This window comes from Nanorana parkeri, unplaced genomic scaffold (assembly GCF_000935625.1).
Source record: "Nanorana parkeri isolate BGI_ZX_2015 unplaced genomic scaffold, ASM93562v1 scaffold252, whole genome shotgun sequence".
Lineage (NCBI taxonomy): Eukaryota > Metazoa > Chordata > Amphibia > Anura > Dicroglossidae > Nanorana > Nanorana parkeri.
This window is the reverse complement of record NW_017306520.1, coordinates 611,423-638,970: the sequence shown is the minus strand read 5'-3', so window position 1 is coordinate 638,970 and position 27,548 is coordinate 611,423. Positions and strand designations below refer to the sequence as shown.

The window sequence follows — 27,548 nt, the reverse complement described above, 5'->3', positions numbered from 1 at the left end:
CCCCCCCCCCCCCCCCACTATGTATCCCAGGCTCTGCTGCCCCTCCTGGACATCCATGGCACGTGAGGCTGTTTTTGACCTCAGGAATTGAAAGGGTTTTGGTAAGCCATGCTTTCGCTACCGGGGGTGCACACAATTTTAAAGAAGAACTCTGGGTAAGTGAAATTTTAACCCTTGCAGTGGGGCTACCCCCGACATTACAACCCTGGAACTGAGGGGGAGTGAGGTTGCAGGGACCAGCCGAGTCAGGTGTTAAGGTGAGTACATCTTTGTTATTTTAGCTCCCTGGGCAAAATGATCACTTAACCCTTGCAGTGCAGGGTTAGCCCCTCTGCAAAGGTAAGGATCCCATATGCCCAGAATTCTTCTTTAAGGCTAGGCATGTTTGATATTTACTCAACAAAGCCTCATTGTTTCTATTTTACCAAAAAAATTGGGTACTTAATTATAGCCTATTTTTTTTACCACTTTAACACGTGAGCAAAAAAAGTGAAAAAAAAAAAAAAAGGCCCTGTCTGTGCAATGGTTAAATGTCATAGTAATGGATGTGCACGTGTTAAGGACTCATTTTGACTTCACAAAAGAACTAAAATGTACCATTAGGGATGAGTGATGAGCAAATCGATTTCCAAATCAGGCGAATCAGTGAATTGTGAACGTTCTGATTTGTCTGAGTATAAAACATGCACATACAGATTTGCCAAGTCTGGGGAGAAAAATACAACTCACAAATCACAGACCTGCATGCAATATTCAAGCCAATCATAAATGGGTGAACATTGATTCTGCTGACTTTGTGAGGGCAACCTACTGATTGAATCTAAAATCATATTTTTTATTTACTTCACTTGTGCTATATTGTAAGTTGACTCTTGAAGTCTTCAATGTTACTGTCATATAGTATAGTATAATATTCATCCTATATTCCTTTGTATATTTGTTTTTGCCCTAAAATCCAGTTATGTTCTTGATGACACTTAGCCAAAATAAATTACAAATACATGGAAGAGAAGATTAAAACAACACCAGTCAGTTATAAAAGAAACACATTAATGCAGCTCTGTATTCTTTAATGCATCATTAAATGCATTTTTTTAAATGCATGCAGTGTAATGGGGGGTGGGGAGAAATGGCCTGCACACTCAACACTATGCCACTCCTCCTGATCTCACTAAGGTGACACCCCCACCCACCCCGGGCACCCACCCTTATAACTGCTGCACACCTACCATTGCTTTCACTACTCAACCCTGCACCCCTCTCTCACCACTCTGGTGCATAATCCCCACTCAATGCACATTTTCCCCCCACTTCCTCACCACTTTGCTGCCACGCTTGTGCATTCTGGTGTCAACTTCAGAAGTATGAGAGTTGGTTGCACTCACATGTTCCCGAAAGGCTGCCATCAATATGGTGGCAAGATCCCACACTAGCACAGTAGTGCCTAGTCTATATCTCCACTATATGGCGGATCTTGCGACCATATTTATGACATAATGATATGGCAGCAGGATTCATCGCAGATGCAGTAGTGACCTCAGAGGCAGTATTCTACCGTGCACGCAGAGTATATCACCACCATATTGTGTTGCCATACTGTGCATGCAATGGGGTTGTGTGGAAGTGGAAGAAGTGAAATGACATGCAAGGGTCAGTACTGCACATGCATGACTGCCATATCAGTGCAGCTGTATGACGACACCAGCAGGCATATTTATTAAAGCCTACACAGATCATGAAGAAGGAAACAAAGTTATTACTTTCCAGAAACATGCCCCCTCCCGCCACATGTGTCTTGGGATCATCTGTGTTCTCTGGGAGTCCAGGATGTCCATGGCCAGGTGGAGAGTGGAGGGGAGATGAGAAATGGTCATTCCCCAATCTTTCCTGTGATCAATAAAACCAGAAATGTTCAACTGTGAGCACTTCCAGTTTCAGGGCTGTCAGATTGTGGCTGAGAAAACAGCAGATCAGGGACCGTCTGTGCTTAAACAGAGTACATAGAACCTGTCATCAGTAAATAAAATATAACAATTTGTCAGTCTTCCTATGATGGTAACCCCTTCTCGTGGGTGGGAGCCGGCCTTTTAAAAGATTTGAACAGCATAGGTGTTACATGGCCCTCCTGATCATAGGATCACTGTGATTGGCTATCACACTAATTAGGTGACCAGCAGTCCATCCTACCAGCTCCCGAACCTCACTGTGTGTCCAGGATCTGCAAGTGACAGTATGGTCACAGTTTTGGGGGTGCACAACTGAGTGTGTTCCCAACAGGAAAAATCAACACCAGCTGTACACATATATGTGGTAGTATTTGCGTACGACCTTAAGAAAATAAGTGACAACAAAGTGTTTAAAAAAATAAAATATAATCATTTTTTTATTTTTAAGTAAAGCCCTTCCTAGTAAAAAAAATCCCTGTAAGAGAGCTCCGGGTAACCATAAACAAAAACTGACCGGGGCTGTTATCCTTCCCCCTTTATACAAAACTACAAAGAAAGGTTATTTTTGTACTTTCTCATTATGCCATATCCCAGATATGAGTTGTTAAAATGTTTAATTCCTTAAGCTCTAGGGCTTAACAAGGAAGTGGACTTCCAGTCAACTTTAACATGTTTTGAATAGTGTGGGGGGAAGGATTAGAGCCTTTCTCAGATTTTGATTGCTGCCTGTGCCCATTGGTGAAATCCTACTTTTGACATTTGTTACCAAACTGGTGTGACGCCTAATGGTTTGCTTACAGCTGCGAACAGTGGGATTTCTCCACTTAGGATGTGAGGATACATCTCCTAAATAGTCGTCAATACAGCACTGGACAAAGTTGTGGCTGAAGTGCTATTTTATTTAACAGCATTCTTTTAAAGCCGATTCAGTAACGTTTTAAATATAATTTATAATAATATAAATATATGTTCTTGATTAGGTTGGTCAGACATATCCATTTTCTGCTTTACAACATAGTTCTTCATGACATGATGGGTCAGTTGTGGTCCTGTTACTTAGGCCACACTTAAAGTGTCAGGTTAGATAACTTGCTTGGCTGATAGCTTCACTCCATCAGTCAGTTATTTTGAAAAGCTTTAACACAAGATCAGTGAGTTGCATCATTTGTATATGTTTAAAAGAAACCTTTGCTGAGAGAAGCATGCAGTTTACAAGACTTCTCTTGTAAGTTTACTGACTTCTTATTCTGCAAATGCTTGCTGCCTGCCTGTCATGCTGGCCCTCTTGGTTGGATACCTTGAGTCATTGACATGAAACAAGTATGCAAATAAAGACGTCTGTCTTTTCTTTCACTTTTCTGACTTGCATACTTGATCCAGGTCAGTGACTTAAATTATCGATGCGAAAATAACATTTTTGGAAGGAGGCCAGAAAAGGCAGCCTTTATTTCTTTCAGAAAAGGTTTATTTAAAGTCACAGGAGGATATCAGTTGTTGATTGTCAATTTATTTTGACTATAGCACGTACGGTTTGTTAAGCTAGTCATTTAAGTTATATACATGACTTAATCCTCATCTCCATTAGTAAACTAGTAGACCAGGTTGAAGTTTTTTTGACTGATAAACTACAATTTTTCTTTGTCACTGCAGAGATAACTAAGGAGATAACTAAGGCCTGCAGGCTATGCTATATTGACAATAATTAAACACAAATGTGTAAGTGTATATACAGTTACATGGTTAACTGGATTGTAAAAGACATGTCAGTTCAGCTCTCCACAATTCCTACAGTTTTCATCCCACAGGAAGGCAAAACAAAAGCCCTGGGGCAGCTAAGTCATTTTTGCCAAACAGAAGAAAAAAATCCTACTGACACCGCAATGGTAGGTTGCATCAGTTCCCTGTTTTAAAATATTTCCATATTATCCTTTACTAAAGGTAACTGTGAATATTTTTAGAAGATGATGGAGAGGAAAATCATTTGACCATTTCCTATTGTACCTAGGAACTTAATTGGTGAGATATCATCTTGAGTGTTTAGGTCTCCACACTTGCTGTGGGCATTATGAAGGGTTCCCAGTCTCCTTGTTGGATTTTTTAAAATTTAATTCATACTATTAAAAATTTAGCAGGATGTGTTGAAACATGTATAGGTAGACAGGAACAACCACAACTCCTTAGTGGACAGAAAAAGAAATAAGGCAGGGAGAATTTGCTGTTGAAGTCTTAAATACATATAAAAAGCCAGAAGGTAACTGAGCCCACAGGGCTTCATCTCTAAATAAAACGTAATGTTTGATTGAACCAACTCTTAAAGAGAATCATCCAATCATTTTTATATACATTATTGATCCTGCCATTGCTACATCATGCATTAGGATATTTCACATCTTAAAGTGTATTTTTTTAGTTTTGGAGTGGAGAGAGGTTACAAACCCTGCCAGGTTTTGATTGCTGTCCGTGCCTTTGCTAGGGAGACGCAAACCTTTCTTTTTTTATCCTTTCTATCTGTTCTGGTAACCATTGTTACCAAGACTGAAAATGAGGAATAAGCCAGAATTTTAAGTGGTCACTACAGCAGGAGGGGGAGTAAAATGGAAATCTTCCAATTATTCTGGTAAGGGGGGATTTCCCTAATTTTGAAGAGATTTCCTTTCACTTCCTACAGGATAGGAAGTGAAGGAAAATCTCTCCAATTGAACTTAGATGGCAAAAATACCCTTGCAGGGATTTTGCCTATTCCTTAAGGTGGCCATACACTGCGAATTGTGGCCGGTTCTTTAGGAACCAGCTGAAATTTGCACTTTGGGTGCTGCTGTCGGCACCCTTTCGGTCTGCATCCCTCAATAACCTTTTCGAAGGAGAGGGTCAGAAAATCTTCTTCCGAACAAAGCCAGCAGTCAATGAGCTGCTGGCTCTGTTCGGTATTGTCAGAATACAAAAGAAAGCAGAGATTTCTCGATCAACACGCTCTTAGCGTTGATGGAGGAATCTGCTGTATTTTTTTAGCCCGCGGCTTTACTCTGTCCAAAATGAAAAAAAGTACTTTATCCAATCTTAGCATTAAAAACCCCTTAGCAACTTGTAATTTTTCCATATTCTTTGTACAGTCTTTAGGATAAGTTAATGTTTCGAATTTTTTATAGATCTTGGATATGTTTCAACATAATAATTTCCTCAAGGACTTTGTTTTCCAGACTAAACTTGCCCAGTATTTTCAAAATCTCATTCTAATTGAGATTCTCCTTCGTTCTGTTAAGCTGCCCACCCTTGAGCACTTCAAAACTCCGGTTTGCCTCTTATGTAGTAGCCCAAACCAGTACTCCATATTGTAGATATATCTTAAAATTAATTGATCCATTAACAATCCTACGCTAACATCACATGATTTAATTTTCCTTTTAATGTGTCCCAAGATATTGTTTGCCATTTTGGAGCTGCTGCTTGGCAATGAGTGATTCTGCTTAGTTGCCTTTTAATCAGTGCTCCCAGGTCTCTTCCCAGCTCTTTTTCACATAGGAGTTAAAGCCAACTTGTAACACATAGGAGTTAAAGCCATTACTACAGCCTGGATATATAATCTCACATTTTTCAACATTAAAGTACACTTACAAATTAACTGCCCGTGTTGGCATTTTTTTTATAGATCTACTTGTATAATGATACCATCCTGCTGAGTTAGTACTTTGACCTAATTTTCTGTCTTCAGCAAAACTGGAAACATTGTTTTCTCTTTAACCAGATTAATAATAAAGAGATGTAAAAAAGAATAGGGCTCAATACTGATTCTTGACATACACTCCTGCTTTCTTTAGTAAGTTCCTATACAACCATCTTTTATTTCTTTCCTTTAACCAGTTTTTCACCCATGTGCACCTTCCTCCCTGTTTGTACCTTCAACTTCTGTAGTAGGTTGTTATGAGGAGTAGTATTAGATGCTTTCGCAAAATCCAGACACATCAAGTCAACAACATTTCCAACATTCAGATTTGAACCTTACCTCTCCATCAAACTAATAATGTTTGTTAAACACAACCTATTTGTATTTCCATTCTGTTCCTTTGTTATACAATTATTCCAAATATACAGTACTGTGTAAAAGTTTTAGGCAGGTGTGAAAAAATGCTGTAACTAAAAAAATAAGTGTTAATAGTTTATTTTCAGTAGGGTTGTACAGATACCAAGTACAGTACTCGGTACAAGTACGAGTGCATGTACTGATACTTTTGAGCTCCAAGACTACACTAGAGAAAAATTCAAAAATTAGGAGGCAGCTGTCCTTTGTAAGGAGCACAAGGAGCTCCTGGGATTTGTACATCTCTGTTTTAATGTATGATTTTGTTTTTATAAATATAAATAAAGGGATGCACAGATACCAGTTTTGAGAGTACGAGTACTGGTACTTGCCGAGTACTTACAAGTACGAGTACTGATACATTTTTGTTTATTGTCATGTGACAGTTTTTCTAAAACAATACAGACTAATTTTCAGATTTCAGGATAGTGGTGGAGTGCCAGAGCCCGGTCCCAGCTGCAACCCCTGCAACCCTGGTAGCTCTCATGAAAATGCCAAGTATCTGCACTGGTTCTCGAAAAGTATCTGTGCATCCCTAATTTTCAGTTAACAAAATGGAAAGTAAATAAACAGAACAGAAATCCAAATCAAATCAATATTTGGTGTGACCACAACTTTGCCTTCAAAACAGCATCAATTCTTCTAGGTAGACGTGCACACAGTTTTTGAAGGAACTCAGCAGGTAGGTTGTTCCAAATATCTTGGAGAACTAACCACAGATCTTCTGTGGATGTAGGCTGCCTCAAATCCTTCTGTCTCCTTATGTAATCCCAGACAGACATAACTTCCAGGATTTTGTTGCAGAATAAATTTGAGTATCTGCTTGTATATTGAGGGCACCATTGATCCTGACCAAATCTCCAAATCCATTTGCAGAAATGCAGCCCCAGACTTGCAAGGAACCTTCACCATGCTTCACTGTTGCCTGCAGACGCTCATTATCGTGTCGCTCTCCAGCCCTTCAGCAAACAAACTGCCTCCTGCTACAGCCACATATTTAAAATTTTGACTCATCAGTCCAGAGCACCTGCTGCCATTTTTTTTGCACCCCAGTTCCTATGTTTTCGTGCATAGTTGAGTCGCTTAGCCTTGTTTCCACGTTGGAGGTATGGCATTTTGGCCTCAATTCTTCCATGATGACCACTTCTCCGGACAGTAGATGGGTGAAACTGGATTCCACTGGTTTCTGCCAGTTCGTTGCTGATGGCACTGCTGGACATCTACCGATGTAGAAGGGAAGTAACCATGATGTGTCTTTCATCTGCTGCATTAAGTTTCCTTGGCTGACCACTGCATCTACGGTCCTCAACGTTGCCCATTTCTTTGTGCTTTTTCATAAGAGCTTGAACAGCACATCTTGAAACCCCAGTCTGCTTTGAGGCATTGCTGATGCAGCATAATTACCTTGTGTCTTGTTGCTGTACTCAGTCTTGACCTGGTTTATGACCTGTGACATGAAACTGTCTTCCACAACCTTAGTAGCAGAGTTTGTTCCTCACCTAGTTTTAAGCCTCCTACTCGGCTGTTTCTGTTTCAGTTAATGGCTGTGTTTCAACCTACATATCAAATTGATGATCATTAGTACCTGCTTGGTATAGTTGGTTAATCATACACCTGACTCTAATCCTACAAAATCCCTGACTTTGTGCAAGTGCAAAAATTGATGCTGGTTTGAAGCCAAAGTCACACCAAATATTGATGTGATGTAGATTTTTCTTCTGTTTACTCACTTTGCATTTTTTAAATTGATAAATATAAACAATAAAAATACAGTAAACTTCTTATTATCTGGCATTCATGCAACCGGCAAAAAAAATCAAGGACATTGTATTTTATATACAAATATTTTTTTTGCCGGTGACTTGATGCATATTAAAAAAATGTCTGTTGCTTGATGCACAGCAATGTAAACGATTTCCTTATCAACTAAATTTAGCTGCCGGCCGGCTGCTAGATTCCGCGGTCGGCAGCATAATGTAACCAATGGGGAGAAACAGCCAGCCTGCTATTGGCTATTGCAACTTGCAATAGCCAATAGTAGGCTGGCTATTGTGCCCACACACTGAGTAGAGGAGTGGACCTGAGAGAAAAAGTTATCTCTCGGGCCCGCTACTCTGCTCAGTAGGTTGGGTTTCAATAGCCAGCCTGCTATTGGCTAATGCATTTTGAAAAAGCCAATAGCAGGCTGGCGATTGAAACCCTGACTAGCAAGCAGAGGAGTGGACCTGAGAGTGAACTTTCTCAGTTCCGCTCCTCTGCACAGTGGGTGGGGTTTCAATAGCCAGCCTGCTATTGGCTATTTCAAAATGCATTAGCTAATAGCAGGCTGGCTATTGAAACCCCATCTACTATTGTTCCTGCTCGCTGAGCAGAGGAGTGGACCTGAGAGAGAACTTTCTCTCTCAGGGCCTCTCCTCTGCTCAGTGGGCGGGGTTTAATAGCCAGCCTGCTATTGCAATTTGAAATAGCCAATAGCAGTCTGGCTATTGTTCCCGGCTGCTTACATTCACCAGTCGGCTGCGGAAGCTAGTCGGCAGGTAAATGGGGCTGCAGGGGAAGCGGGGTGCCACTTAGGGGTGATTGTTTGAGAGTTACTATTAACCCTCAAGCAACCAGAAACTACAGTTATCTGGCACCTAACAATCTCTGTGGGTGCCGGATTACTGGGAGTTTACTGTATATATTTTGTAAAGCATTCGTACTTCACAGCCTTTTTTCACCCCTGCCTAAAACGTTTGCACAGTACTGTATATATTTGTATATCATTCATTGGAATCATTTCACATAATTTACCAAGCAGTAATCAGGCTTACTAGTGTATAGGTTGCAGTTTTAGGTTTTTATGCTTGATAAATAACGGTAGCCAGTTTTGTGGAGCCATCAGGGTTAAAAAACAGTCGAAGAACATAAACAGATATAGATGGAGATGAAAAGATTATTGCTTAAATCATTTTGTAACAGACCAATAATTAGTATTATTAATTTTTCCCATCTGTCTGTGGTGGTTATCATGATTTGTACGTTATGTCTCTCTGTGGTCTAGTTTTGCTATGAGAACTAACTGATCCGTACCTTGTGACCCTAGATGCAATTCAAAGACAAGCATTAGCTCTTAAATGAAGACATATTTATTCACCTCCAGACAAATATAAATAACTTCTCAAATCCAAAGAGATGAGTCAGGTCTTAATGAGAACTGCAATTTTTGTTTAGAAACAGCTCTAACAGAGCTAGGAAATTCATCTTTGCTGTGTATCATTGTCAAAAGACAAATTCTAGAGTCATAATTCTCTCTACAGAAACAAGCAAACTAAGTAAGTGATTACATAACATTAGGGCTAATGTTATAACTTGTCCATTCACTGCCTATCCTGCCTCCCCCTATATACTTTCTTCGACTTCCTCCATCAGCACATCTCTCACAGTTATTACCTTCTGTATCACTTGCCCCTGCTAAATTGTAAGCTCTCATGTGCAGGGCCCTCCTAACCATTCTGTATTGTATTGTATTGCAACTGAACCAACTCGCAAGTGCTATTTACAGCACGTAAAATAATAATTAATACCTCCAAACCTGTAATAATCCACTCCCTTTGTAAAGTTCTGAAGTGCACATTCTCTGAAAGGTTTTGACAAGCAAAATGTATGGATGTGTCTTGTATCATGACAGGTTATCTCTGTGGCCAGGCCTGTACTAGTTAACATTATTCAAACACGTGGTTTTTAAATGTTCAGCATTTTGCGTATGCTGTACGTTTCTCGCATAGATGCTCTTTCAGCTATCTGAACTACTACTTGGCAGGCAAAGTGTTAAAGGACTGAGCACTGTCATAGCACAAAGTGTTTTGGTGGGCTCATTCCTACCACTTCCTATTTGTTTAAGTGTAGTAATAGGATGTGTAGGATAAATAGCACCTTTTATCAGCGTCTGATTCTTACAGCCATTTATTGAATTGTTAAACAAACCCTTATCTGCTCCCTGCACATTTATGATATAACAATGAGCATCCGTTTACTACACAAACACAGATAACAGCAAGAACAGGAACAGCCCCATAGATATAGGAGCTTGAGTGCTCGGTGCCATTAACTCAGCGCAGTCGGCTTTATTGTCCATAGATCATCATTTTACAACTTGAGTCCATATATGCAGCATGGTTTTAGAGCTGCATTCTCATTATTGCTGCACACAAGTACAGTTGGATCCAGGTCACTGAAGCAATGTGGAGGGTGCTGGATATAATTAGAATGTTCTTACCCTGAGGTTCTATTCTAGTCTTGTCCTGTTGAATGCACAGGATATCTCCATGTCTGCTATGAAATTGTGTCTGCTGATCCATCTATGAATGGTAAAAATTCTTTATAGTCCACACCCCAGTGACTTCATCTCTGCTGTCTGAGACATGCATATTCTTTATAAGGTGCATGCAGAGAAAGGATTAACTAGAATTTACCCAGTTTGCAGCCACAGTAAAATCTGGTTTCATTTAATTCCTTGTTATCACCTATTTCATTACACTCACGCAATATTTACTGTATTTTTTATTTATGTGCCAGTTTTGCGTAGTCCATTTCAGCAGTGTTTTCCAACAAAGATGTCTTTGTATGTAGCCAAGTTTTTATTCTCCTTCTTTATTCAGTATCAACAGAAATTAGAGCATTCTCCAGTACTTTCAACAATTGGGCCTTGAGCCAGGTCTCTTGGATTGAGGAAAAGTGAAAAAGGTTCTTGAGAAAATAAAGTGGTGGTGAACAACGGGTAGCATGTGGGTCACACTGTGCCAACTGGCAACCCTCCAATCCCGGACTTTATTCTTTCTCACACAAAGCATCAGCATCTATATACTTTATTCATCAAAATCTTCCATGAATTGAGATTGGTACACATTGTACACTGCGTTAATAATATTGAGAACAGAGGAAGCAGTCCGGTGGGGAGTGTAGGAGGAACAGCTGTAATGAGGACATTGCTATCAGACACTTTACTGCAAATGCAGAATGTGACCTCATTGTAGAATCCACATGTGTATCTAAGATAATACAGTGGAGTGTTGAATTACAGTCTTACCAGTAGCAAGAGATGAGAGAAGAGACTTTACTAGGAAAAAAATAATCATGCTGGTTTTATTGGGGGAATGCGGCATTGAAAACATGTGCTGCAAAATATGTAACCTTATATGAGGCTGTTATCAGTGGTAATGAGGCCTCCTAGTATCCTTGTGGAGCATTTTAAAATCATAGTGTAAATGAAAAGAGCAACCAGAAAATATTTATTTTAATGTAGAATAAAAAAAACTGTTTGAAAGTTTTTTTCTTTAAAAAAAATAACAAATAAATATGAAATGTTGCACATGATTATTTTGTGTTGACAGGGAGGGTCACTGCTTCTTAAACATATTTTATTTTCATTAAAAAAATATAAAAATGTTTAAGGATGACTGCTTTTAACCAAATGTTCAATGAAAGTTCAGTGCGTTCTCTAATACTTGGCATATTCTCAGTGAGGGAGGGTCCTTAATCAAAGCTGGAGACACTGGGCATGGTCTGTGTTTGCCTAACTTTGTTCACTACTAACCAACCAGCCACATTTTCAGCTCCAAAGAGGTGACCATCCTTACTGAAAATTAATGAAGATCTGAAAAATCAGGAAAACAAAAATACTTCACTGGCTCTGTATATGCCAGGCAGTGCTGAGCTGTGTTTTTGGACAAACAAATGTACATGAATATTTATACTTAAAGCATAAGTCAAGATAAAATAAAAATCTAACATGATATATGCACCTTTCCCCATGTTTTATCCCTTTAAACCTGCTGCAAGTACTGACAAATAACTAATAATGTGCCTGAAATATAGTGTGCTCATGCCTTCCTCTTTGAAATGACAACACAATCTATCTTTGTCTTTGAATTCCTTTATTATGTGTGTCAGCCCTACCTTCTTCATTTCTGATGCACTACAAAGAATATAGAGTTCTCCTCATTTCCCCTTTACCTCCCCATCTCTATTACCCCTCCTTGTGCACAGGCAGAGAGTACAGGAAGTTATCTGCAAAATCAATTTTTTTTCCCCTTATTGTACTAATAAACAGATATAACAAAACAAACACTTTCAATGGTATATTTAGCAGAGCAAAAGGGAGCACATGAGAGAAGTTCATTGTTAAGATTTACATACACTTTAATATTTGTAATATTTTGCACTACGCTCTTTAAAAACGTCATCTCTACAGTTTGATTTAAAAGTAGTTAACCTTTAAGCTGAGGTTTCATTCCCTGTAAATCATTTGAGTTATTTAGCTCAGCTCTAAAGATGCTAAAATGTTTGTAAAAAAAAAAACCTTCTTCCACTCTTACCCATTATCCTCCTTCTAAAACCTCGCGGTAAAAGACAATGCTAAAGGCGGCTGTCCTACGGTAGAACAGATATTATACCCACCTCTTTATTCTAGCAGTTTAGACTCTTTTCAGCATTTGATATTCCTGGGGGTTTTCCCCTGCCGTGTGCCATGGATCCATCCTCTGATTTCACTGTAAGACACAGTGGGGTTGATTTACTAACCTTTTAAACACACCACGAACGTGTATACACCTCTGTAGTGTGTTCCCTCCCAGCATGATCTATGGGAGGAATCGAAACACCTTTGTAGTGTGTACACACCCAGCAGGTGTGTTGTGGAAAGCCCTGCAATGAATTGCAAGGTAATGTGGTGTAAATTAGCTCTATGTTATGTTGCTTGCGTTGATGAATGCAGGAATGTAAATGCATGAGCTAACCATTTTTGTCTAAACTGTGAAGCAGCATTATATATGCATCATGTGCATGATTTTTCCATATATGGCATTAGTGGAAATATGCTTTTAGAGACTTTTTGGTTGATAAATACGTTTTGCTGTGTGAAAATCACACACACCTGGTGTGTGTGTGTGTGTTTAGGTTAGTAAATCACCCCCAGTACCTCAGAGGTACCGAGCAATAGCCAAGCTGAATGCTGCTTGGTGGCATTCGACTATTCACTTACTGCCATTCGGCCCCTTTGTGAGTAGGGGGCGAATGGCAGCGAGTGAGCTGCCGGAGCTTTGGCTCAGCTGATCCAGATGTTGAATTTGCTGAGTTGAACTCTTTCTGCACTTCGGCTCAGCAAAGCATGTTCGGCTGACCAAAGGCAGCCGATGTACGGCTGATTGTAGCATATGTACGGCTGAAATCAGCCATACAAGGCTGAAGTCACTTCACTTCGGCTCAGTTATTCACTCGGCTGCCTTCGGCAGCTAAGTGAATAACCCTCTGAATAAAAATGTAGCTCCATCATTGCGCTGCGATGAAGTGTCTGGTACATTTCTACATCCTTCTTTGACTTCCTTGCAAGAGCCAGACTTTCTCTGAATATTAAAAGCACTAACTATAACGTAAATTAGTGGAAAACAATGACATGGGCAGAGTGACTACACCCTTCTGCTTGGCATTCCACCAGTTTTCTGCAAGAGAGGGAAAAAACCAGGAGGGAGGAGCCAGCTTTAAATTGCCATATGTTTTTCTGTCCATAACACTGAAGAGCAGCGTTGTTCTTGCATTAGATTATGTTTACTAAAAAGATAATAGGTTTTCTCCAAAAAGACAACTGGAATAACTAGATATCTTACCCTCTTTTACCATTTTTTTTAAATTAAACTTCCTTAGAATATTTATTATTTCCTAGAAATGAATATATACTTGGCATAACAGTACCTTTAATGTTATGATATTTTCATACTGAAGTAAATTAAATTGACATATTTCTATAATTAAACAAGTGTTATATTTATGTTGCTAATGTCTTCCCAAGCTGTTGTAGAAGATGAGCCCATAGCAGTAAGGACTTGTGTAGACAAGCTTAAAGTGTAGTTCAACTTTTGCAGTCGAATTTTTTGCAAACCCTGCTATATGTTTGTTATGTGTTCCCATTCACACAGCATACTGAAAAATAATTTTTACAAATATATTTTTTACTTTTGGGATGTTCCTTTGGTGAAGGCCTTTGTGCAGATTCCAAAGTCCTCTGAGCAGTTTGATGCTAGGTTCACACCTAGGTGACACCTCACCGCGCAGCAATCATGCACAATTCCGCGCGGATTCCCGCACGGTCAGGAGTTGACAAGCTGTGTTATTTTCTAATGTCATCCCAGTCGTACCGGGCGGATCACGCGCGATTCCCCCGTGCTTCCAAACTAAAACAGGATGTCATTGAAAATCAATGAGGCCACGCGGCAATCACTGCCTGCATTGTACAGGACTGCGCGATCCCGGGACATGCGTCCCGCGTGTTGTGCGGTGCAGTGCAGGTGTGAACCTAGCCTGAAAGTAAAACTAGAGAGATAAATTGAGGGACAGACTAAAGTTCCTCTCATTAACATACAATGTGTCTAATAGGGTTCTTCACAAAAGGGTGAATAAATTGGGGAAGGCAGTAGAAGTGGACAATCTAGGCCAAAGTAGCTCATTTATAAAAATTCTCCAATCCAGCTCACTTTCCATTTCAACTATGTTGTCCTAGATTGTTCACTTTTCCTGCCTTTTCTAAACTCTTCACCCTTTTGTGAAAAACCCTGCAAATTTTGAACCCTTTGTTAGGACAGACAGTGTTCAAATCTAGTTTACAACTGAAAATTAGATCTATCAGCACTGTACAGACAGGGTTAATTAGAGTAAAAATTACTTTGCACAGCCCCCCTCCTTAACATTATATAGGGGATAAGCTAGGTAGGCTTTTAAGCAAGTATAGAGCACTTATTTGTTTTATATTTCTGCTATGTGAATGAGAACATGTAACAAATATAAAATATGTGTTATCCCAATTTGGCTGCAAAAGTAGAAATACACTTTTGACTCACAAGTGAGTCATATGAGGTATGCTTTCTAGTGCTTCTGAGATGTTTTGACCCACATTTGAGTTGCTTTGATTTGTTTTAAGCTGCTTCTGAATTGCTTTAAGCTATTTTTGCATTCACATTGATTGTGTGATAGCAGCAACCCTTATTCAGTGATTGGAAGCCTAAGTGCGAGACACAAAGGGATGTCCTAAGCCGAATACACTGATATAATATTTGAGATAATGGTGTGATTTTGTGTACATTGTGCAAATGGATAGCTTCACTGTGTACTGTAATACCTCTTATTTATTGCCGGTGCTTTTGTGTTACTGCAATCTGAAAGTGTCTAGGGTGTTTCCCACCCAATTTACTAGGATCAAGTTTTTTTGTTCACTGTTGTGCATAAAAGCCTTTAACTTCATATTTTAGAGCATTTCTCCTCAAACCTTTCCTCAAGATCCACCAACAGTAATTTTTTTAGTGGATATCCACATAGAGTAGCTATATTATATTGCTGATACCTCAATTACTCCTGTGCATTAAAGGTTACCTGCAAAACATGCGCTATTGGTGGGACACAAGAACAGGTTTGGTAGATCAAAGCAGTTTCTTTTTCAAAGCACCTAAGTTAGTGTGCAGTTATAATGAAACTATACTGATTTTTTTTTTTTTTACTTCACAGTTTAAATTGCCAATTTTTCATAAAAGTTCTACAAATAAGACTGAAATGTATTTTGAACAGGGACATGCATTGTAAGTGTGCATAAGTAAACCTCTGGGGACATAGCATGAAAGAAAAAATGCTAGAAATTGTATTTAATTGATTTGCATCAACTTTATATAGCACTCTTATGTAAAAGTCAAGTTAATGGGTGCCTTATTCTCTCTGTAGGTTTGCCATTAAACTTTTAGAAGATCTGGTTTTCTTTGTAGTGGATGTTCCCAATAATGGTCAAAATGTGCTTGATATAACAATCACCAAACCAAACCGAGAACGACAGAAGCTTATGAGGGAGCAGAACATACTTAAGCAGGTTGGCAATATTAAGGGGAAGAGAGGAGAATGGAATGCTTCTAGTTAGTGATGTGCTACTCTTGTTATTTGCTAGTATTATATCTGTTTTTTTACCTTTTTGGTGGTGGGGGGGGATAAATATTAAGGTTACTTTGAATAATGTTGCTTATTCATATTTTCTGTTTTTAATTTTTTGCTCTTGTGGCTTATTTTTAACTTCAAAGAGAACTTTGGCCCAGCCTTTTTTGGCCATAGTCCTATTTTACGATCACAGGAGGACATTTACTATGTCCTCCTGTGACCCAAAACTCAGCATATTGCGTGCTATTGAGGGCTTATGAGGGAGCAGAACTTTCTTAAGCAGGTTGGCAAAATTAAGGGGAAGAGAGGAGAATGGAATGCCTCTAGTCAGTAATGTGTTGCTCTTGTTATTTGCTAGTATTATCTCAGTTTTTTATCTTTTTTTTTGAAAAATAAATATTAAGGTTACTTTGAATACTGTTGCTTATTCATATTTTCTGTTATTCATTTTTTGTTCTTGTGGTTTATTTTTAACTTAAAAGAGAACCATGGCCCAACCTTTTTAGGCCATATGTCTCTTTAGGATCGCAGAAGGACATTTACTATGTCCTTCTGTGACCCAAAACTCAACATATAGCGGGCTTCTGCCCGCTATATGCTGACAGCTCCCGACAATATTGTGGCTCTCCAGTGGAAAAGCCAGCTGTGCCAGCCTCCTCCCCCCGCCCGTCCCTCCTGTCAGTGCTGGAGGAACGGAGAGGGGAGGGGGGAATCCCTACAGGGAGCTATGACTGACAATTGTGTTTGGGATTTACTTAGTATCTATAACTGAAGTTTTTTTTTTAAAGGCAACAGCTGATTTTGTTTCATATTTTCTGCACTTAAACCTTTTTTTTCCCAGATATTTGGTATCCTTAAGGCTCCATTCAAGGACAAAAATGGTGAGGGTCCTCTGCTTAGGCTAGAGGAACTTTCTGACCAGAAAAATGCTCCGTATCAGTATATGTTTAGATTGTGCTACCGAGTGTTGCGTCATTCTCAGGATGATTACAGGAAGAATCAGGTATGAGATGTGCATATCTAATAAACATGACTAGATATAAACACATGTGTTACACATAGAGACATTAGTTGTATTTGTAAAGCACAATTGTTGGACAGGATTGCATGCAGAATTTCTGGGTTGAGTATCATTCACCAACATTTGTTCTTTAATGGGAAATGGTAATTTTTGTATTTTTTTTCTATGTATATGTCATACGTATGGCTGGGATGGCAAACCATTGCATTTTTCAAAGGAATTAAAAATGTTGTCTATGGAAATATATTGTACATAATGTGTATTGCACAAGCTTAGCAGGTAAAGGGTTGATGAAGGGCATGCTTGCTTTGATCAGCTTGCTGTCTCTTTGCCATGATAATAGCAACCAGCATTCCTGATAGCATCAGAGAGAAGGGGGGGGGGGTAATTTTCTTCTTCTTTGTTCTAACATTTTTAAATAAAATGATGTATATAACTTCTCAAGTAGTGAACCTGTGGTCCAGGACCTTTATAAATATGCTCCCTTTTGTGTTTCTGTTACTTGACCTACTTTCCCCTGTATTGTTTTTCCTTGTAGGAACACATAGCCAAGCAGTTTGGAGTCATGCAGTCACAAATTGGCTATGACATCCTAGCAGAGGACACTATTACTGCTCTGCTACACAACAATCGTAAACTTTTGGAGAAACACATCACAAAAACAGAGGTAGAGACGTTTGTTAGCCTTGTGAGAAAAAACCGGGAACCTCGGTAAGTCATCTTTGCCATACAGATAAATCTTTTACAGCTTATCTTCTATGTCTTTAAGTAGTTAATTATTAAAGGAAACATGTATGGGGCAATATGTGGGTTCCATTTTTTTAAAACTTTTTTTCCAAGAATGATGTTTGCCTGGCTTTCTTTGTCTTTGCTTTGAGTTATTGGTCTGGAATAAATATGCAGGAAGTAAAATCTAAACTCCTGATCTACATACATGTTCCAGTGAATTATAGTGTTGTAAATCTGAGGATCATCATGACAGGAAGCCAATTTAAATTTTCTGAATGAGAGATTAGCAAGTGCAGCAAGCATATTTCGATTAGTACAGGCATTAAGCAACACCATTCAAAGACCTGCTTATTTTGGCAGTTGTTCAGTAAAAAAAAATACAAAAAAATAATATATATACATTAGGGATGTTCAGATACCAGTTCAGATACCACTGCCGATATTTGGCATTTTCACGAGAACTACCAGGGTCCCAGCAGTTGCAGCTGTGACTGGGCCTAGGCACTCCCTCACTGTCTTGAAATAATTACTTTGTATTGTTTTAGAAAACTGTCACATGACAACAAGAATGCATCAATAATCGTACCTGTGAGTATGGTATCAGGACATCCCTAATATATACTGTATACATAAAACAAATAATACATTAAAACAGGGATGCACAAATCCCAGGAGACCCGTATGCTCCTTAAAAAATGACAGCTGTTTCCTAACATTTGAGTTTTTCTCGAGTTTAGTCTTGGAGCTGGAAAAGTATCTGTACTTGTACTGTTTTTCCCATTGATTCATGGAGAAAGTGTATAGTTTAAAGGAGAACTATGGGGTTAGGGCTTTTCCCCTTAGTTCTCTTAAGGGTAACAGGAGGACACAAACTAGCGTCCTCCCATCACCCAAAGCTCGGTATACTGAGACGCCGCAGCCGGAACGGACCCCGACAATTCTTTTTGGATCCCCCCAGCTGCGTGAGTGACAGCTGGCTCTAACTATCTAGTCTAGTCAGCGCTGGTGGATCGAACAGGGAAGGGGGGGGGGAATCCCTGCAGGGAGCCGTGAGTGACAGTCACGGCTCTCTGCACGGATAGATCGAGAAGTGAGCAGGCGCCGCTATGTGTTCGCTCACTACCCGATCTACTGAGCTGACCTGTGACAGTTTCATTGTCACAGGTCGGCTTAGATTATGAGGCTGAGTGAAAATCACTCACCTCAAAATTCTCCTTTAAGTAATACCCTTTATTGGCTAACTTAAGTCTTCATACATTATATACAGGTTTTATACATTGTATACAGGTATAAAGCCTGACAAAGTGATCTAAGGAATCCTGAAAGCTTGCATCTTTAACTACTTAAGTTAGCCAATAAGGGTATTCCTTAAACGCCAAGTTATTTTTTACAAATAGATTTAGCTAAGTACCAGAATGCTTGAAGGCCTGAGCCCCAATGATTATGAACTGTTTCTTAGATAAATTGTCTTCTTGAAATGTAGCTGCACACTGCACCCCAGTTCCTCTACTGGGGTGCAGTCTACCACTGTCCTCCAGAATTTAGGCTCCATTTTGATGCTATGAATGTCTCTAATCATGGAAAAAATCATAGATCAAGAAAGGCTGTAACCACAAAAAAAATTACCAGTGCTACAATCATATTTATAATCAGTGTTCAGAGCAATTCATCAAGCCAAATAAGAGTTAGAAAAAAATCCTACGATTGGCAGACAGTGATAACAGCTGGGGCTGCTTTGCCATCTAAAGCAATAAAAAAAGACCTTTCGATAAGCAAGCTCATGTTTGCAATTTTTTAATATAAAAGGAGAACATCAGTCAAAAACTCTTCTATAAACATTCTGATAATATTCAGTTATTTCCTGTTTCAGTACTTCCAGATACTGTCTGCTATACTTATTACTGTCATTGCATTTAGGTGTTGTTTTGCTCGGATCACGACGATCAAAGCCATGTAATCAGATTCTAGTCGTGGAGTGCTCTTTGCAGTACAAAGCCCCATCAACACCAAGGCTTTTGTCGCTCATATATTCCTGCACTTAAAAGCTCAAACCAAGAAATCCCATTAATTTCTATAGCACCCATTCACACCTGAGCATAGTGTCGCGCACAGAAAAATGCCCTTGGCTGGAAAAAGTACATGAGTTGTTTTTTCTCGGCCAGCGTGATAGGTCCCCAGAGACTCAATAGGAAATGCTTGAAAATACGCGTTGCAGATGTTGTGCATTTTTGCGCGCATTTTGCCCATTTACATGAGTGGTAAACCGTGCACAAACGCGTAAATTTGCGCTACAAAGATATGCAGAATCCACTCTGAAACGCTGTCGCCTTGGTGTGAATGGGAGCTTATGCAGAGAATACTTTGTGGAAAACTGCAGGCTCCACACCACATGCATTTTATGAATTCCGCATCTGTTGAGGAGCAGATAGTGGTATTTTCTTCACTTTATAAATTGACCCCATATGCAGTGTATGGCACCCCTTGGTCAAATTAAGTGATAATAATCCCTTCAGAAAGCACATTTAAACAAATTTAAACATATCTGTACTAACAGGATGAAAACAAATAAAACATGCATAAGGAAAAGGCAAATCGGGGAAAACCCCCCACAATCTGTTTGTTAGGTGTTCTTATACACACAGCATAGCTAAGAATAATTAAAAATATATATATTTCTTACCTTTTAGATGTCTTTATTTAGCAGGCATTTGCATGCTCCTCTCTCAATTTCAGTAACAGGAAACTCTGACTGCCCTAATAGAAAGACTTGGGAGAGACTGCACATCTCCCCATTAACATTCAAGGTCTTCAGGGCCTTTAACCCTTTGTTACGACAGACAATTCTGCTTCTCCAATTTACTAGTGATAATGAAATCTGCAAGCACAGTACAGACAGAGTTGATTATTTGAAACAAAACTCCCCCCAACCCCCAACACAGTGAGAACTAATAGATTTAGGATTTTTAAGATGTTAGCAGAATTAACAGGTGTGACCCCAATCTTGTTGCAAAAGTGGAAATACACTTTAAGGTCTCCTGTCAGACTAATAAGACCAATAGGGAATCTTAGGGGTAGGAGGCGGCAGGGCCTAGCTAGACTTTTACAGGAAAAGTTGAGATCTGCATACAGTTTAAGCTATATATATCTCTGGATCTACTTATGGACATTGCTATACTGTATATTGAACTATAGGTAACCTCTGTTTATTTGTTTTTAAATCAGATGCTCAGTATAATGTTTTCTTCAGGGTAGTATCTTTCAAATCATTTTAGGTTTTTTCAAATGTTTCAAGATAGTGTCTTTAGAAAATAACTATCTGCAATATTTACTCATAGTAGAATTTGTTTTTTAAAAAAGCACAACAAACTGAAACATCATACCACCAACAAATAGGAGTGAGGAAAAGATACTGATTTGTCTATCCATGTAAAGGCATTCTCTGTTTTACACATCTTTTCTCTTCTAGGTTTCTAGATTATCTTTCAGATCTGTGTGTGTCTAATCATATAGCAATCCCAGTAACTCAGGAGCTCATCTGTAAGTGTGTACTAGATCCCAAGAACAGTGATATTCTCATAAAGACAGAGTAAGTACTCAGCTCATAATAATAATAGTGACATGTTGGTTACAGATAATGTAAGGTGGAATGTTATTTATCACATATCAGGCCTTTGTAATATCCCCTAAATACGTGAATTCTCAGGTGTCATTACCCAATATATTAAAATAAATAAGAAGATTAAAGCCAAGTTGAAGTCTCTGTAGTCCTGTACCTGATTTTTGACTGTTTTTACCTATAATGTTTTTCTCTTAATGAAACTGCTGATTTCAGCCCTAACACTGCAGTACCTCTGTGTTGGCATAGTTGAGTGACAGCCACACCCCCTCAACACAAGCTTTCCCACACAGACATGTATTGCATAGAATGGGTGGTGTGTCTGACCAGGTCTGTTACATAACAGAGTGTGCTGGGTTTAACTCTGGTTCCTAATGAACTGCACAGTCATATTTGCACACCCCACATGGCTGCTGTAATCGAAAAGTCTTTCTGAATGCATATCTATTTCTGTGATATTAGCTGTTCTTTAAGGAACTTCAGCAATCTGTGGGATACTCTTAGGAGAAAAGGTTTTTGAGCTCAAACAGAGTCTATTAGCGGCACAATAAACGTCACGTCTACTTGTATCTTATCACCACACATGAATAGTCCTTTGGTATCCGGTACTGATAGTATTTAATTAAAAGTGGATGTGTCGCTTAGCAAAATGTTTTCAGCTCAGACAGGGAGACAGTACACTCTCCAGTATTAATTTGGCAAAGATGACAATCATATTTAAAATACAAATAGTTGGTAGACTTTACAACCAACTGTTTATGTAAAAGGTGAACTTGGAATAATCACAATAAGAAAAATGTACAGTAAAAAAATATAAAAATACATTTTCCAATAAAAACACTTCCTAAATTGCTGAGAAAAAAAAAATCCCTTATAAATAATTTACGTACTTTGAGTACTATGTTACAGTCACATGATCTGCACCAATGTTGTAATGTAAAAATTGCTGGGGAAAACATGAACAGAAAATTGCATTTCTGGAGAAGTTCTATATACTAGCAGTACACAGAACAGAAAATACTTGCTAACGTTTTAAAATTGAATGTCATTTTATTTATATTAACTTATAAAATGGCTTATCTGTTATATAACATTTTTAATGTAGTGGAGTTGTCCTTTAACCTATACTCCATTTGAAACTTTAAGAAGTAAAACATCCTTCATTAGGTTTTTAGATTCTAAATTATTTGTTATTGTTTCATTACTTTTCCTGACTTTTTTTTGCTAAGCTCCACCTGCTTCCAATCTACTGTTCAATGATAGTGTCCTTACTGGCTACTGAGGCAGGCATACTGAAGGGTGGAAGGGCCCTTTGCAAGGCTTAGCCAGTAAAATAGGAAAGTCTGGCCCCCAGTAGCAAAGTAAAACTAAATCAGAGAGGGCTAATAAGAAAAATAACATGCATCTTGTGGTGTCAGATCTTAGGTGGTACTTTTACTTTAAGTATCACTCATGTAAACAATAACTGGTTACAAAGTCTCACCTTTATTCTCAAATATTACAAGTTTCTATGGCATGATAAGGGCATACTTGATAAGTGCAACTGTCATACATCCTAACAGTTCTAAGATATTGTAATTATGTAACCACAGGCATGTGCAGCCTATTGCATTAGGGTGTGCACACAAAAGTACCAACACACACACATATAATATATATATATATATATATATATATATATATATATATATATATATATATATATATATATATATATATATATATATATATATATATATATATATATATATATATATATATATATATATATATATATATATATATATATATATATATATATATATATATATATATATATATATATATATATATATATATATATATATATATATATATATATATATATATATATATATATATATATATATATATATATATATATATATATATATATATATATATATATATATATATATATACACACACACAAAATACCATACATACACAGACCTGAGGCATCCCGGATTCCCATCTTTTCAGCTGCCCTTTACTTCTTCCAGCAGGGGTGTAGTTGTTAGAATGAAGCAGGGAACCCGGCAGTTGGTCATGGGACCACCCACCCGGCTTCCTGATTGGATGGGAAGCCTGGGAAACCGCAGCCACGCTCCCTTGCAGCTTTCGAGGCACAGAGGACTGTTATGTGAAGAATGTAAGTGGCAAGCGCTGCTGCGCTCTGTATCACTAAGCCATACAAGGCCAGTCACAGAGAGATCTTTGTGTTCTCTCCACTGGCTCAGTGACTAAAGACATAGCACCCACTGTTGTGGTTTCGGTGTTGCACCCTGGGTGATTAGGCTGTGCCCAGGCACACTCGGCACACCCTGTGCGCACACCTATGTATGTAACAGCTTTATATGCATACTGTACCTTTTTAATAAAACTCACAACTCTGTTAAGTATTATTCAATGCACGAGGTGTGATGAAATAAATACGGTGGATGTTTAAATAAAAAAATGTAATTACATTAAAAGACACATTCCCATTAATCTCCCTCAAAATTCTCCCCCTCGCTTTGAACACACTTATCCCATCGTTCTTGACACTTTCTAAAGCAGTTCTGGAAGTCCCCTTTTGTTAGTGTCTTTAGTTGCGCTGTTGTGGCTGCCTCGATGTCCTGAATTGATTCAAAACGTTTACGTTTCATGGTCATTTTGACTTTGGGGAAGAGGCGGAAGTCATACAGTGCCAGATCTGGTGAAAAATGTTGTTATTTGATAGAAATTGTAAATTGTAAGTTGTAACTTCTTACACTGTTACTAAGGTTCAACATGCCACTTCTCATATTAAAGATCCCTGCCTTTCCGTTGAATGGCAGCATTCACCGCACTTTTTGATCACACCTCATATTTCACACTGTTCAAAAATAATAAAAACAAACAGGCAAATTGTACAAATTTGCTTTAAGGTGTCTTTTTTTCAGTGTTTTCACCCAAGATTCACACAACTCTAACCCAGGATTTGCACAAGGTTCAGTTAGAGAAATATGTGAATCTTCAGTGAAAGTAGTGTTGACGCTTGGGTAAAAACAATGATAAATAGACCTTTAAGCTCTAAATCTAGAACATGTCTCTTTACAGTTGTATATTCTATAAGCAGTACTATGCATTATCAGTTTAGTGATCAGATAATTGATAATTTTTTTTATAAGCAATAGAAATGTGTGCAAGCATTACCGTATTTACTATTGAATTTTTTTTTTTAGGCTTAGACCAGTAAAAGAGATGTCCCACTCCTCGGAATATATGAGTATTGAGTACTGTGAAGAGGAGGTGTGGCTCGTTTGGTTAGATAAAAACAATGATACACATGACAAGAGCATCCGCCAGCTGTCACAAGAGGCGCGAGCAGGGAATGCTCATGACGAGAATGTACTCACATACTACCGGTAGTACATTTTAATATACCTACTGTGATGCGGCAATCCTCTTTAAGTTTATAGAGCACTGATTCATGCACTCTTAAAATTACCGGCACTCCTCTCTATATATGCTAAATTAATTTAATTTTTCAGTTTTCTAAAGCTAAATTTTTAAGATCATTTGGCACCTTACCCATTTACATTTGTTTTGATGACACAGTCAGACACCAACGCATAAACACTTAGGCTAGCCATACACTTTTAGTTTTTTCTCAGCCGTAAATGGCTAGTCTAAGGCTTAGGCTAGCCATTCATGGTTTGAATTTCGAATAATTCTGGCTGAATCAGCCATAATTCAAACCACCACCTTGCTCAACAAAGTTTGAATGAAAAGGCCTAGTCGGCTGACTAGTGACTGCATTCATTCAGATGCTGTCTCTGAAAGCTTAAGGAGCTAACTGTCTGAAAACAGTAGCCGGCAGGGGAGATTCCTTTATTCACGTAGTTTAGCATGGATAGGGGAATCAAATTATTTCTCTCATTAAGCCTGCAGGCGAAACAAGAGAAATCTGCAAGTGTGTGACTAGCCTTACACACCTAGGGCCAATGTGGAAGGAAACACTTTAGGAGGAATTTATCAAAACTGGAGCAGAAAAATCTGGAGCAGTTGCCTATAGCACACCAATCAGCTTCTATATTTCATTTTCAATTCTTAACTGAACAAACTGAAAAGAGAAGCTGATTGGTTACTATGGGCAACCAGATTCTGTCTCCTCCAGTCTTGATAAACTCCCCTCTTTGTCTCTCTATTATGTCTTTTGGATCATGGAAGGAAACTGGAACCTGGAACTGGAACTGGATTAACTCCAACACAAGGAGAATATTCTCTCTATAAATTTATAGTGGCAACTGAAAGCTGGACCTCTGCAATACCAACATGCTTTTTTTTTTGTAAGGTCCATTCACATTAGTAGCTTAGTGATCATCATTACATGTAATGAGTGAATGAGAACCATTTAACAGTGTAGTGCAAACTATATAATGTGGTAGCATGCATAATGCAGTATTACTGCTGTTCTGAACAACCGCAAGCAGCACTAGGGGTATACTTTTAATTAATCTCAGTAAAAGACACAGAGGGTTATTCACAAAGCTGCCGAAGGGAGCCGAGTGAATAACCCACCCGAAGTGAAGTGAGCCGAACGCTGTTCGGCTATTCACTTCAGGCTTGTACAGCTGATTTCGGCCGTACATCGCCGTAAATGATGTAGCCAATGTACGGCTGAAATCAGCCATACATCGGCTAGCTTCGGCCGTACTTCGGTCAACCGAACATGCTCGGCATGTTCGGGTGAGCCGAAGTCCAGAAGGATTTAGACTCTGGATCGCATGAGCCGAAGCTCCGGCAGGCTACTAGCTGCCGTCCGCCCCTATTCTCATAGGGGCCGAACCGTAGTGAGTGAATAGCCGAATGCCGCCGAGCGGCATTCGGCTCGGTACCTCCATGGTACGGAGCAGAATAGAAAATCAGTGAAAAAGTAGGAGAAAAAAAAAGTAGAAAAAGAGTGTTTAAAATGTTAATAATTATACATTTAAAGAAAAAAATAAAGATTTGTGAAAAAAAAAATAATAAAAAAAGAAAACAGTTGGGCGGAGCTAGCAGTGACAGCTAGCTCTGCCCAACTGTTTCCTACTGGCCAGGACCTGCTAGAGTCTTCTGACGTCACGGCCAGCTCCACACAGTTTTCATTGTTTAATGACAGTTCAGCGTCCCCAGGTAACCTGGAGACGCTGATCTGTCATTGCAACTGGGCGGAGCCAGCCATGAGATCACGGCTGGCCCCCCCCAGCTGTCAGTTGCGAGGCTTTCGGCTGGCCAATGGCCGGCCGTTCGCCCCGCTTTAGGTGTCACTTTGGCTCAGTCGAGCTGAAGCATATGCCTTCGGCTCGGCCAGCTTCTGAAGCTGTACGGGCTATGGTGAATAGTCCATACAGCAGCCCTTTGGTTCCACTGAACTGAAGGGCTCCGGCAGCCGAAAGCTAGCCGAATGGTTAATCCTTCGGCTAGCTTTGTGAATAACCCTCACAGTTTTCAACTCTGGCAAAAATTTATAACCATTGGGTCATGTGGATTAAATGCATCCTAATTGTATTTGGTTTTAGCACATCTGACTTTTCTCGTTTTATATCAATGATCCACAGGTATCAGCTGAAACTTTTTGCACGGATGTGTCTAGATCGCCAATACCTTGCTATACATGAAATATCCAAACAACTAAGTGTTGACCTCATCTTCCTCTGCATGGCTGATGAAATGTTGCCTTTTGAGATCAGAGCTTCTTTCTGTCATCTCATGCTGCATGTTCATGTTGACAGAGACCCTCAAGAACTAGTTACACCAGTAAAATATGCCCGACTATGGACTGAAATACCGACAGCCATCACCATCAAAGAGTAAGGAAAATTAAATACTACCATACAAAATCCTTTTAAAATATGTAATACACAATCTTTTGTAATACAACGTCCCTTAAAAATACATAGTAATTAGTCCTTTTAATATTAGTTCATTTGATTTTGGTGCAGACATTTCATCTCAGGTCTTTTTGTGCTGATACTTTGGCAGGGAGAAATTTATCTTTGTTTTGCAAGGGAAATACTTTACTCCAGACAGAGATGTAGTCTACCTCACCTTACTGTCATCCTTATGGGATCAATAGGGAACTCTCTCAGTATTCCCCAAAGCACACTTTTTCATTTTGGAGTATTTCTGTCATAGTAAATGTGGTGGAACTGAGACTCCATCAATGTACAAGGAGCCTGAGAGGGTAAAGCA

The 27,548-nt window shown here is 38.9% G+C and overlaps 1 protein-coding gene across 1 annotated transcript in view; it reads left to right on the top strand.

Annotated features, from left to right (window-relative positions):
- The window catches only part of ITPR3 (inositol 1,4,5-trisphosphate receptor type 3), a 218,399-nt gene that overhangs the window by 70,110 nt on the left and 120,741 nt on the right, over positions 1-27,548 (top strand). Inside the window, 6 exon segments of the mRNA XM_018556782.1 lie at positions 15,763-15,904; positions 16,808-16,969; positions 17,526-17,698; positions 21,183-21,302; positions 24,557-24,739; positions 26,915-27,166. Coding sequence (XP_018412284.1) covers positions 15,763-15,904; positions 16,808-16,969; positions 17,526-17,698; positions 21,183-21,302; positions 24,557-24,739; positions 26,915-27,166 — 1,032 coding nt within the window.